Source organism: Poecilia formosa, unplaced genomic scaffold (genome assembly GCF_000485575.1).
Source record: "Poecilia formosa unplaced genomic scaffold, Poecilia_formosa-5.1.2 Scaffold909, whole genome shotgun sequence".
NCBI lineage: Eukaryota > Metazoa > Chordata > Actinopteri > Cyprinodontiformes > Poeciliidae > Poecilia > Poecilia formosa.
Genome location: NW_006800848.1, coordinates 45,988 through 57,759, shown reverse-complemented (window position 1 = coordinate 57,759; position 11,772 = coordinate 45,988). Strand labels below are relative to the sequence as shown.

Here is an 11,772-nt window from a genome sequence, read left to right as displayed (position 1 = left end):
TTTTCAGGTCAAATAAAATCTTTAATGCATGTCAGATACGGTACACATTGCATATTGATCTGTTCAGCTAACGTAAGACTGTGTAACAGACAGGCTTCAAGGTGTAGAAGTTGTATCGGTACTGCCATTATGCTGTACTTAGCTAAAAGGTTTTCATAATGAATGTTGAGGATTTGACCTCTGTTGCTGGATTTTCTTAACTGATCACGATAGGGCTTCGGTCAGAAAGCAGGCTGGTCATCAGGGTGTTTAAATGGTTTACTGAAGAATTACTGACAGGACGGTGCAAATAAATTGAAGCAGTTTCTGAAAATACAATAATAATACAGATTCAAATTACCATTTAAAAATTAACATCAGTGAGCAAACAAACTTTAAATATCAGCATTAATTCCTTTCTAAAGCACTGTTTAAATTTGAATGATGCAGAACAACACCTGGAATCAGTCTATTTCCAACTGCCCAAATCTCAAGACCAACAGCCAAATACAAAGATAGTTTCAACACTAAATTCCAACCATTAAGAGCAAAACAGACATTCATAAACTATAGAACACACTTGTAACTAAATAAGTGCTGTCAGAAGTGACAACCAACATCCACCTATTCATGACACATGACTAACACCACAACTTACATCGTCAATGACTGCGGCACCAGTCTCAACAGTAAACAACAAACAGATCAACTGAACGTCAAGAAGAAGAAATAAACGGAACAAACCTCCTTCCAATAAAGGGAACCACTTCAAAATAAAAGCATAGACATGAGTCATTGAAGTACTTGAAGAATTAATAACAATGAATGTGTTTATTATTGACTTTCTTTTTTTCATTCACTAAACACAAATCAGTAATATTTACACCAGCACACATTCCTTTGTTCTTATTGATCTTAAGACGGTTGAGCTGCAAATGCGGTGGTGCACAAGCTTTGATCCAAGCAAGGCTTTCCGTTTCAGATTTTTGAAATCTGTGAATTTTAGTTCCACAAATACTGTTAGGATACCTGACATCGCCTGTACAGAACCCCACTGACAGTGGAGAACCATTCTTTTGAGTTCTGACGCAAAAACTTTCTGCCGGTCTGCTAATACACAATCTACATTAGTAAGTGTTTACTACTGTAGCTTGTGTTTGTGAGACGGTCACGCACGTGGTAGCTGCGCTGTGACGTAAAATTGGCAATAGCCAATGAAACGCGGCCCCTGTGGTAAGGTCCATACAGCTTTAACATGTTAATCAGGGATTAATAACCTGTGTCTAAAAGATCATACATATCATCACTGTATAATGCAGGCCATCTCTTTCACTACTAATGCAGTTCCAATCAATGTTCCCACTAAACCTCCAGCAGCAGCTTTAGCAGCAGCTAGAGCTGCACTAATAAATGAGTTGTCTCTCTCTGCCTGTCTTTTTGCGTTTTCAGGAGTAATGTTTGGATTTTCTCTGATCAGTCGTTCCATTTCTTCTTGCTTAGCTCTCTGTGCCTTTTCAAACATTTCACTGGTGTAGTAACTCCTTCCATTTTCCTGAACCATTCTGTTGATCTTCTGCACCAGTCTCCTCACTTGAGCAGAATCTTCAACATTGTTGTCAAAGACATTTTTCTCTCAGCACATCTCCATGAGTAACCAGGACCATGGTGTATTTGGCTGCTTCTTCTCCAAACGTTTTCTGGATTATGTCCATAGATCTTGCTTCTTCTGCTGTGAATCTATTCGGTTGGAGAACAATCAGGAACACATGAGAACCAGGAGCCGCCAGGCTGATGCATTTAGTGATCTCTTTCACAACCTCTTCATTACTTTTATCTGTTCCAAACAGACCTGGAGTATCAATAACATCCAACTTTAGACCAACAAACTCACTGGTTTCCTTCTCACAGACTGATGTCACAGAAGAAAGAGAGAGACTAGAATCAAAAGCTTTCTTCCCTAAAATGGTGTTTCCTGTTGCACTTTTGCTGACTCCAGTTTTTCCAACCAGAACAATGCTGCGCTCTGGCTCCCCTTCAGCTGTTGACACATCCAGTCAGTTCAATTCAGTCACACAGGCAGATTCATGGTCAACAACATATGTTCAAATTTTATTCTAAAGTAAGGGAGTTTATTATTAAATTTTAAAAAACTTGACATTATTAGAGTAGAATTAAACTAATTGTCCCTCAATAGAAAAACACCAAATGTAGGTAATAAACTGAAGAAAATTATTTAATTTTTATAATTTTAAAGCTTTATTGCAACTGGAAAAACAAAAAGAACGAACAAAAATCTCAACTGTTCAGTTTTATTCTGTTATATCATTGAACCAATAATTAGAAAATTAAATGTAGTTTAGTGAATTTGTTTGTTGTCTTGATGTCAAAGGCAAAGAAAATTATATAATCCAGCAGGTGATGATTTAGTCAATCAATAATTACTCAGAGATAAACGTCTAAAATCAGAAATAATGTTAAATTAACCATTTTTGTAGCTGCTGATACTGTGAGTTCAAAACTCTTGTATATTATTATTATTATTATTATTATTATTATTATTATTATTATTATTCAAGGTAACTGTCAGTTGAAGATGTGACTGAAGGAAGCAGGAATCAAAACAACAGCCTCACAAATCAGAGATGATGATGCTCAGCTGATCATATATTTCTTATTTAGTGACATAATCAATAGTCTGCATAGAACTGGTAAATATTTTGTTATTTATAAAAATCAGGGTTTAACCAACTGCATCCAAAACATCGCTCCCACCATTACTGTATAAAACATGTCTCATCTCTCCCTGCTCTTCCTGAACCTCCAGTATTCATGGGTGGATTTTCTCTGAACGGTCGTTTCATTTCTTCTTGTTTGGCTATCTGTGCCTCTCTAAACATTTCACTGGTGTAGAAACTTCCTCCATTTCCCTCAACCATTCTGTTGATCTTATCCATCAGTCCACTGACTTGAGCAGAATCCTCAACTTCGTTGTCAAAAACATGATATTTGTCTTCAAATTTCTGCAAGATGGAGCACTGACTGATGATAGGTCTTAGAGTCTGTCTTTTTTCTAATATGTCTTCTATTTTAACGTTTGCCTTTTTCAGCTCATCTCCATGAGTAAACAGGACCATGGTGAATCTGGCTGCTTCCTCTCCGAACACACTCTGAATTATTTCCACCGTTTTTTCATCTTCTGGTGTGAATCTATTCGGTTGGAGAACAATCAGGAACACATGAGGACCAGGAGCCGCCAGGCTGATGCATTTAACAATCTCTTTCTCAACCTCTTCATTAGTTTTTTCAGTCCCAAACAGACCTGGAGTGTCAATAACATCCAGATTTAAATCACGAAAATCATCAGTTTTCTTCTCACAGACTGTCACAGAGGAAAGAGAAAGATGAGACTCAAAAGCCCTTCTCCCTAATAAGATGTTTCCTGTTGCACTTTTGCCGACTCCAGATTTCCCAAGAAGGACAATCCTGAGCTCTGAATCCATTTTAGCTGTTGGAGAATTAGAAAAACAACAATAAACTGAAAATAATTTTTATTCATACAGATGCCAATTAAACAAATATGTTATGGTTAAATTTAACAATATGGAAGAAAATTAGGCAGATCACAGAATTCTAAGAACAATAATAAAAGGAAACAAAGAATAATATTTTTTTCTTTTAAACTTTGCTAATTGTCATTTTTCTAAAGAAAATGACATTCTTGTGAGATTCTGCCTGTTGGAACAATAAATTTAGCTGGATGATAAATTGTCACCAGAAGTCATTGCAATAAACAATAATGTTGTTTTGAGATAAGTGCAGCTATGAGTTGATACCAAAGCACCAGAATCAGAACTTTTATCATACAATATTTAGTACAAAGAGAGAGAAAAACAATAAATCATTGTTAAATGTATGCAATTAATTGATTTATTGATTAATGCCACAAACCTATTTGTAATCTTTGGTATGGTTCAGAAAACCAAGACATAAAGACATACACACAGAAAATAAGTACTTAAAATACATTATACAGTTCAGCAAATGAACAAGTAAATATTCTTTCATGAACATACGACAAATGGCTGATAAATCAACCTATATTTTATATGTTAGCTCTGAACTCTGTTATTCAGAAATTAAATTTTTTTCTTCTCGTGAGGTTATTTTGTTGATTTGAACAAATTATTGATATATTGATTTGATTGATTCATTGATTGATTTTCACTGTAACAACATTTAACAAACAAAATTAAGAACAAACTAGAAATAAGATGAGAAGCATAATTCTCATAATTAATTTATTATGTCTAATAGCCTTTTAATTCCACTCCATGTCAAAAGAAATTGCAGTGAACTAATTTTTCTTCATGATTTTTCAGCAGAGCTTTTAGTTCACTGAGCTAAACATTACATTTATGCACAAAAAGGAGAATGTGTCTATGAACTGAGAGATGATGGTTTGACATGGTTAATATAATAACCACAACCAGTAATAAACAAAAATGGTTTCTGAAAAGGGCAAACAATTGATTTTAACAGTTCAACAAACAAGCGAACTTCAAGTACCCATGACCTCAACCAGGTTGCAGTTTGGATCACCGTGAATATTTATATTATATGCATAGGTATATAATATAAATTTATATATATCTGGTATGTCACATATCCTTTGACACACCAGAGGATATGTGTGTATCAGTAGCCTATAATGAAGAAAGCAACCATGTTTAAAAAAGATTCACACATAGTTGTTCTCTCATTAAGACCATATAGCCATAAAGGGCTCTTCATAAAAATAGTGCACCAAAGTATGAAAAACAGAGAATTTCACTTGTGTTATTTCTCTGAGTGCCAATTATCAGAGAAATCAATAATCAGTGAAATCAGGTTTTAATCAAATGGTCAGGTTTGCTTAAAACTATTTTAATAATTTCAGCACAGTAATGTCTCACTTGTATTATATCATAATAAAAACTTTACAGCTTTAACACCTTCAAAGTGTAACTTTATGTCAGTTAACATAACACAAAATTTGACTCCAAGCCCATTCATGGCATCATTTAAAAGCAGGAACTATAAAGGTACAAATTAATTCTTTTTGTAAACAAATCACATGTAACTATAATAATAATAGTAATAATTCTTATCATTATCATTGGTTATTGTTAATCTTATTTCTTTTATATATTGTTTGTAACACTAAGAACTTTTTGTGTGAATCTTTTTATCTGTTGCTGTTCTTACACCTAAATTATCCTTTTGCATGACAAGAAAGACAATTTCTATTCTATTCTATTCTCTTCTATTCTATAGGCTAATATTATTATACAGGTTTGACTGAATAAATTAAGTCTTATAATAATTTCACATGTTGAACATTTTTCCTCTGTGTTCCCTGAAGAATCATCAAACCTGAACATATTGGAGTTAATCTGCTGATGTGACCTCGTTTGCTTTTTCACAGAGAATGTAAATGCCTCTCAGGTAACATGCATCTTATGCATATTAACTGATACCTGATGAATTTACACCTATATGAAGCAAAAAAGGAGAAACTTTATTGTTTATGTCCAAATGATTTTTTTTTCCACATCATGTTAGTTGTGTTTTCTGTTACTTTATGAGACTGAAAGTGGTTCACTTTCATCATATAAGTTTAAACAAGTTTTCAAAAAAAAAAAGAAAGAAAAGCATTGGATTTAATGCTCTGTAGTTAAATAACTAAGCAGCAACCCTCCCGACCCCACTAAGAGACAAGGGTGTACAGAAAATAGATAGATAGATGGATAATTAAATAACACTTACTGTAGTAAGATTTCCATGAACCTCCACCTGTAGACGCCGTCTTGCCACTGTGTTTTACAAACATCACTGGGGGCATGCCAAATCTTAAAATTACAAAAAATAAATAAATAAAAAATAATAATAATAATGAAGAAACTACAGTCAATATTTATGAAACCTATAGATTAAAATCTGTTTTCAGAGAAGTTTGTCTGCTTGAAACAGTTAAAATAAACTATGTCTTTCTGCTGAATCAAAGTTTTAGTTTTAAATATTTCAGAAGAAAGTTAATTAGATAAAAATCCCAGAAATTACAACAATGTATTTAAGATATACAGGTTGACAAAAAGCAGGTTTATCATCTTCTGCTCAAACCTGCTGATGTTTGTTATTAGCATATTAAAACAAGTTGAAAGCCTTTTCTTAAAACATCATGACTGGTGTGGAAACACTTTAACATAAGTACAGTAAATGTGTTTGTGCTCTGAGCAATAAAACACTACTTTACGTTTTAGCTAAACCAACTTAAACTCTACTTTTAAATACAGAAAATTATAAAAGTTAATTGCTTCTCTAGAAGTTTTTGCATTAAAAAAGAGGATCCTGAATAATTATATTTATTCTAACCTGATTTACTCACTTCACAATAATATACATAAGTTTTATTTTAAAATTTGTTAAAGTTGACAATGAAACTGAAGCAATAACTGTTTTAGCTCAATTTCCACCCATAATTTATTCAGTGACATCTAACTTGATTCATCTCTCATCTAAACCAGTTGATGATGTTTAATATTCTGCAGCCCAGTTTGTAAACTCTGAGTGTTAATTTCCAAAGGGTCACAATAACAGAAACCCTATGTTATAAATGATCTGCCTGCAGTCATTGCCAATAAAGTAACAGTCAGAACATACTAACCCAGACTCTCTCTGATTATAACAACGTCCTCCTTCTGAGAGCGATTCTATTTTATCCAGCAGATCCTGGACCTGCTTCCTGTTTTCCATCCTCTGGTTGTTGAACACATGATACATCCCACTGCAGCTCTTCAGCAGTTTCTGCAAGTTTTCATCTCTTTGTACAAACTGATGAACATTAATGCCTGTTTCTTTCTCCAGTCGGTCTCCGTAGGTGAACAGGATCATGGTGAACTTGGAAACCTCTGGACCCAGAATCTCCTGCAGCTTCTTCATTCCTCTCTTCTCCTGTTCAGTGAATCTTCCCAGCTGGATGGTGAGCAGAAAAACATGAGGACCAGGAGAGCTCAGCTCCACAGCTCTCTGGATCTCAGCTTTCACTTCTTCTGGAGGAAGAACAGAGCTGGAGAGTCCAGGAGTGTCAATCACAGAGACTTTATGAGAGAAAACTTCTCCTTCTGCCTTCTTGCTGCTCCGAGTCAGAGGAACCAGACTGAGTTCAGAGTTAAACTCCTCCTTTCCCAGGATGGTGTTTCCTGCTGAGCTCTTCCCGACTCTTTCCTGACCCACCAGCACCAGTCTGAGGTCTGAAAACAACACAGCAGTTCAGGAGATAGCAGAGCAACATTTGGCTTCTGACAGTATTATAGGTAACAAACATTAGGCATTATATTTAATATTTAACACCCTTAGAATGTTACGTCTTTTCAGTCATTCTCCTGTTTGTGAAGTAACATAGTAATGATGTATGTTTTTCTTGTTTACACACATTTGAATGAATTTAGCTACATAATGCATCAATTCTGAAAGCACTGAGTTTTCATGTTTGTTAGATAGTTTATTTATAAAGCTCTTTAAAAACAAATATTAACTGCACTAAAGTGTTGCACAGTATTCCTAAAACCACAGATAAATACACATAAGGATAAAACAAATTAAAACAGACGGGGTAAGTAAATTACAATGTCAGGCCTTATGGAAAAGCCTTAAAATGTAGTTTTAAGGAGTGATTCTTAAGTTGTTCACACTTTGGTTTAACATGATCAAAATGGGGGTGCTTTAAAGATTGCAGTATTAGATCTGCCCAAATTATGGGCAGATCTAATACTGAAGGGTAAGTTGATCCACAAATAAGGAACAGTGACAGCGAATGTCTCCTCTGCTTTCAGTCTGGTTCTGGGAATATGTAATAGCAGTTTATTATTTGACCAAAGTTAAAGTTGTGAAGAAAGTCCTGGAGCTGGGGCAAAGTCATCTATAATTTTAAAAAACAGATAGGGGGAGGCACTATCTGCTCCCCCTATCTGCCCTTCAGACAGGGCCTACCAGTCTGAAGCTGTATACCATACAGCTAAAATTTTACCATTCATTTATTGAGAATGGCAATGCTATTAACTTTTATTTAATGCTTTCAGCAGAAATAAAATAAAAAAATAAATAGTGCATTTAGGATTTAATTAGGAAGTTTACTTTGTATAAGTGAAGAATCATCTTGATAGTTTGATTGTTGTGTTTTCATGGCTACAATATGGTGCAATCTGCAATCTTTGTGTTTGAGCTCAGTTTGTCCATGTATACATCACAGTAAATAATAACCAATAATTAGTGATTGGTTTTAAACTCGGCCTATTAAGCTGGGCTATAATTGATGAAGATCTGACATGGAAACCTCACATAAATTATCTAAGAATCAAACTTGCTATATGTATTGCAGTTCTGTGTAAAGTAAGGGAATTATTAAATGATAAAGCTCTGTATGTCTTGTATAATGCAATAATTGTTCCACACTTGATCTACAGTATTGAAGTCTGGGGTGAAACATGCAAAACATTTACAAATCCTATTTTTGTTTTAAAGAAAATAGCTGTAAGAATTACTACTACACATTACAATATAGTAATATATTTGATTTATCTCAAATACATTATTTTATCAATTGAAAATATTGAAATAGCATAAAATAAATATAAATAGATGCTAATGGGATTTTTTCACAGTAACTCAAAACTATGGACAAAATAAAACCAGCGAAAAACTCTGGAAGTTCAATTATTTTATAGTTCTAAACTTGTTCAGTAATACTTATTTTATTTTCTTCATATAGCAGACACTGTCATGTTGAAGTCTGTTAAAGTGGCAATAATAATTAATAATTTTGATTTGTGGCCATATGCCCAGTCCTACCTGCAGCAGCAGCTCTAAGCGGTCGTCCCATTTCTTCTTGTTTGGCTCTTTCTGCCATTTCGTTCGTGTAGAAACTTCCTCCATTTTTTTTTACCATTCTGTTGATCTTCTGCAGCAGTCTGCTGACTTCAACAGAATCCTCAACTTCATTGTCAAAGACATGATATTTATCTTCAAATTTCTCCAAGATGCAGAACTGACTGATGATGCGTTTTAGAGGTTTGTGGTTTTCTAACATGTCTTCTATGTTAATGTTTCTCCTTTTCAGCTCGTCTCCATGGGTAAACAGGACCATGGTGTATTTGGCTGCTTCTTCACCAAACATTGTCTTAATTATTTCCACCGTATTTTCATCTTCTAGTGTGAATCTATTCAGTTGGAGAACAATCAGGAACACATGAGGACCAGGAGCCGCCAGGCTGATGCCTTTAACAATCTCTTTCTCAACCTCTTCATTATTTTTTTCAGTCCCAAACAGACCTGGAGTGTCAATAACATCCAGATTTAAATCACGAAAATCATCAGTTTTCTTCTCACAGACTAATGTCACAGAGGAAAGAGAAGGATGAGACTCAAAAGCTTTTCTCCCTAAGATGGTGTTTCCTGCTGCACTTTTGCCGACTCCAGATTTCCCAAGAAGAACGATCCTGAGGTTGTTTTTTTCTGCAGCTGCTGGAAAATGAAACAAAACATTTACATCAGAACAAATTTTATTCAGATAGATGTCAGTTAGAAAATGATTTCCTAAAGTTTGATTTATTCATTTATTAATGCCACACCACTTGCTCGGCTTGAAGGAGCTCATTGCTTTGAAAAGCAACATGAAAACGTTTGTCTACTCTGTGTCACCGACGCTGGTGAACATGATGGTAATAATGAGGCCTTCACTGTTGGTAATGCTACTACTGCATGTAGTGATTGTGCTGAGTTTTTACCCAATCTTCTTAGCAATGCTGCTGGGTCAAAACATACAGAGCTGCTCGACATTCAAAACCATTTACCATAATTTCTGTCCAATGGGAGCCACAATCGTCACCTGCATGTCTTTGTTTACAAATTATAGTCCACTAGCAAAAAAACACAACATGAAAGCAAAATGCACCAAACAGAAAAAATACAGTCCCTTTTCCAGACCAAAGGATTTTCCCGGTGTGAATAAACGCTAAATCAAAGCTTAAACCCCATCTCTTTAGAGTTGCCTTCGATTAATAACTACAACATTTATTAATTCTAGTCTGAATTACGACTTTTCAATACTTCCCTTTATTTTTCCACTGCAACATAACACAGTGTGTTTTTTGTCTAATCTTTTCATCATATAAAGCACAATGAATATCCTTGTGATATATAAATAATCTTGACTTTTTTGACAGTTATTTGAGTTTTGCCCAGAAAACCTGCTAAGCCCGGCGGTTGGGGCGCTGGGACAGTCCACCAGCAGCTCACCGTGTTTTTTTTTTTGAGTTGCAAAAGTTCTGAGGTGCTGGACCAGACATGCTACACTGAAATCAGTATTTATTTTATTTCAGTAATAAGGCAAGTCAAAGTACCATTTTCTAGTACAACTGCGATGTTCCTGTACTCTTGTTTTATGTTTAAAAAAGAAAAAAGAAAAGCAGTTGCATTTTGCTCCATTTACTTACCACAAACAGTGAGTGTTGGTGTCACAGCCATTGAAGCAGCACATCCAGAAAACAGCAGCTTACAGCTTCAACATTTAAAAATCCACCGGGATTCGTTATGATGCCATCTGTGATGAAAAACATGACTTTAATGGAACCGGTTCTCCATATATGCTGTCATCACAGAATGCCTTTTTGATGACCACACTGTGTGCTCAATAATACATTTAATTTTGTTTAATTCATACTAGGCTACATACATATACACACATACATTTCTCCACCAGCAAGAAGTGATCACATATCTCATATAAATATTTCCTCGTAACACATATGTGGAAGGTGGTTTCCTCCACATATGTCTATTGGGGTCAGCAAACCCCAACAGACAGAATGATGTCTTATGGACATCATTCTGTCCTCGTCTCATGATGGGAAGTGACCCATGAACTTTACCTTCTGACATGGTATGTCAAAAGGTAAAGTAGGTAAAGAATAAAGGTGACTAATATATGTCACCTTTATTCTGAAACCTGACTCTTCAGTGGATGACATAAAATAATGCCAAACATTTTTCAATGAATGTAAATTTGTTTCACAATTATTCAATCAAATAAAAACTAATCTAATTTTTTTTTTTTTTTTTTTAAAGTGGTCAAAACTTTTGGAATTGTAATGAATTTTGTTTAAACGAAAAGCTTTGTTTAAATTTTTCTTTTAATCACTAATTTTTGTATCACGAAGTGGAAAAAAATAATTTGCATAACAAACTTTTATTTGCGCATGTCAGAAATGTTTGGTTGATACTTTCAAACTCTTAGTTTTGATGCTCCCTTTTTTGGTTGAACTCAAAGACTAACTGCCTTCTGCTCAGAACTGAACCTTCATTTTGAAATGGAGGAGTTTTGGTGAAAACACGGACCGCCTTTACATAAAACATACATAAAGCTTTGAATTTAATTATTTTTCACGTCACCTTTTGGAATTGTGTACAATCAAGTTAAATTCGGTGAATAATAATAATCATGTAAATTATACTTAACATATGACTTGACATATGACTGTAAATAAGTAACTAATCATGGAAATTATATTTAACATACAAATGTTAAGAAATCATTTGTTCTGCTTTAAAAACGAACATACATTGACACTTCAAATCTGGAGTAGATTATTCTAATCTATGCTAATGGCAGAATATTTCAAACTGTTGAGAACGAGAGTCTCAATCGATGAATCATAATTTGTATTGACACACGGAGCAGAAAATCAGCCAAGAAAAGCA

The 11,772-nt window shown here is 34.5% G+C and overlaps 2 protein-coding genes across 2 annotated transcripts; both read right to left on the bottom strand.

The window, feature by feature from the left end:
• Positions 1 to 1,073: 1,073 nt before the first annotated feature.
• On the bottom strand, positions 1,074 to 7,287 carry LOC103132045 (GTPase IMAP family member 8-like; the record flags this gene model as incomplete). Its single annotated transcript, XM_016667115.1, is given in 5 exon segments — positions 1,074 to 1,606; positions 1,608 to 2,017; positions 2,768 to 3,484; positions 5,785 to 5,867; positions 6,620 to 7,287. Coding segments are annotated over 5 exon segments (2,202 nt in total), but the record flags the coding sequence as incomplete, so codon positions are not given.
• A 1,490-nt stretch (positions 7,288 to 8,777) lies between these two features.
• LOC103132044 (GTPase IMAP family member 4-like) lies at positions 8,778 to 10,624 on the bottom strand. Its single transcript, XM_016667114.1, has 3 exons — positions 10,509 to 10,624; positions 8,866 to 9,534; positions 8,778 to 8,806 (listed from the first exon to the last, which is right to left on the bottom strand). The coding sequence occupies exons 1-3, from the start codon at positions 10,537 to 10,539 to the stop codon at positions 8,778 to 8,780; spliced, it is 729 nt and encodes a 242-aa protein (XP_016522600.1). The 5' UTR covers positions 10,540 to 10,624.
• Between the last annotated feature and the right edge of the window lie 1,148 nt (positions 10,625 to 11,772).